The following is a 2,088-nucleotide window of genomic DNA, read 5'->3' on the forward strand; positions in this document are numbered from 1 at the left end:
ACATATTACTATTTGGTTTAGTTATTATTGTTTGATCGAGAGCAAGTTTAATTCACTTTGCTCATCTCAAGTCAGGTAACTTTTGTTCTTTTTTTGTTTTCAGATTTTGTAATTTTATTTTGTTCATGATCTGATTATTTATACACCAAAAAGTGCCTTTCGATGGTTTTTCTTTGATTTTAATAATTATGTGTATGTGCATTTTCTTGAACTGCAGACAAAATGGGAAGATCAAAAATCAAAATTGAACTTATTGAAGATCACAAGAAGAGGAAGTCTACTTTGGTAAATCGGAAAGCTGGCTTAGTCAAGAAAATCTCGGAACTCTCAATACTTTGTGACGTCAAAGCATGCATGATCATTTATGAAAGAAATTATAATCATCAAATTTGTCCAAATGATTCAAATGATGTTCGAGAGCTAATAAATCTCTACAAAAAACAGTCACTCGATGGCCGAACTAAGAGGGGTAAGACCTTGTCCAACTTCTTCGAAAATGATGAATAGTAAAAGGCTGAGATCAATGTAGAAAAGTATCCGACTTGGGATTCAAGATTTGACTATTTATCTCAAAAAGAATTACAAAATCTTGCTGGTGTTGTTGAGAAAAGGATTGAGAAGGCAAAAGGAAAAATCGAATTGTTGAAGAGCATGAATGATCAAGATCCAAATATTGGAAGTTCCTCACTTTCTCATCAACAAATATGGAACAACAACTTGATGAACCAAACTACTCAATGGCCTATTTCTTATGTGAATCCTTTTACTGATTACAACAACTTCTTTCAAGCAAATATTCCAATTAGTGATGTAAATTCAATGGGCGCGGGAATGGATAATGGACTTCTTACTATCGATGATTATAAATTTAACAACGTAGATCATTTTACGATGATTGAGACAGGAACTTGGTTGGCAAATAATGGAATTGGTTCAAGTTCAACTATGCAACCTATGATGAATAATGGAACTGATTCAAGTTCAACAATGGAGTACCCTTTCATATACAATGGCTATACTCATATGCCTAATGGATTTCAGTAGATCAAAATACATTTTGCGTGTAATTAATTAGTATATTATGCAGTTCCTCTTTTGTTTATTTTGTTGAAGAAGTTGGAGCAAACAAATTAGGAACTGTTTGTTTTGTAAGAGTAATATAAACTTTGGTGCGTCTAGTTGCATTCTCTTTTGTGCACGTACTAATTACCCTTTTGCCAATATCTGCTTCTTCAAGTCGATGTGCCACTTAAAATTGTCTCTATATTAAGATTTGTGTTTTTTATGAAAAATTGCAACTTTTTATGAAGAGTTGTGACTTTTTCGCAAGGTTGTGATTTTTCAAAGGGTTAAAGACCTTTCTGATAAGGCACAATAAGCACATGTTTTCGCACTATTCTTTGTTGTCTATAAATAGAGGGGTTTCCTCTTATTTTTCAACAATGAATTTCTGGGTACTTCTTCTTCTACTACTAAATCTAGTATTTTAAGTGTACTTTACTGTTGTTGAGTGGTTCACTGACACTATGGTTTTAGGTATTGATACACCAGTGAGTAAGATCATTCTATCCTTTGAGGATATATTCCATTAACATCGGGTACTTGAGGAGAATAATATCATTAATTAAGGAAACATTGTGCATTCATTGAGCTCGATTTTCTTTTTTGAGAAAAATATTTTGTATATTATTTCTAATCAGTTTCAGATTCTATTTTCTTTACCGGTTTTAAGTTTCTAGTTTTGAAAATACACTTTAAAACTTTGTTGTTTCCTACAAAGTTCTTCAAAGTTATTGTTCTAAATATCTTAGGAATACAAAATTAACAAGTATGTTGGCAGAGTTGGCAAAATAATCACTCTCCAAACTTAATTGAGCATTTAGACACATGAAGTCTTCAAAAATTTGAACTTTAGACACTAAATATGACATCACTCAATATTCTTCCAAAACATACAACACCATACTCTCAAGTTTTTAATACTACACTTTGGTTCCCACTCATCCAACAAATGTGGGATTGTTTTTTTTTTTTTCATTTATTAAAAACAATTCCACTGGAGAAAATCTCTTCAAGAAGAAATCAAAA

The 2,088-nt window shown here is 31.6% G+C and overlaps 1 protein-coding gene across 1 annotated transcript; it reads left to right on the top strand.

Moving 5' to 3' along the window:
- The first annotated feature begins 222 nt into the window (after positions 1-222).
- On the top strand, positions 223-1,044 carry LOC125809355 (MADS-box transcription factor 3-like). Its single transcript, XM_049489010.1, is given in 1 exon segment — positions 223-1,044. A coding segment is annotated over 1 exon segment (822 nt).
- The last annotated feature ends 1,044 nt before the right edge of the window (positions 1,045-2,088 follow it).

The sequence above is a fragment of the Solanum verrucosum genome, unplaced genomic scaffold (genome assembly GCF_900185275.1).
Source record: "Solanum verrucosum unplaced genomic scaffold, falcon-dt-bn FXZP01000062.1, whole genome shotgun sequence".
NCBI classification, from domain to species: Eukaryota; Viridiplantae; Streptophyta; class Magnoliopsida; order Solanales; family Solanaceae; genus Solanum; species Solanum verrucosum.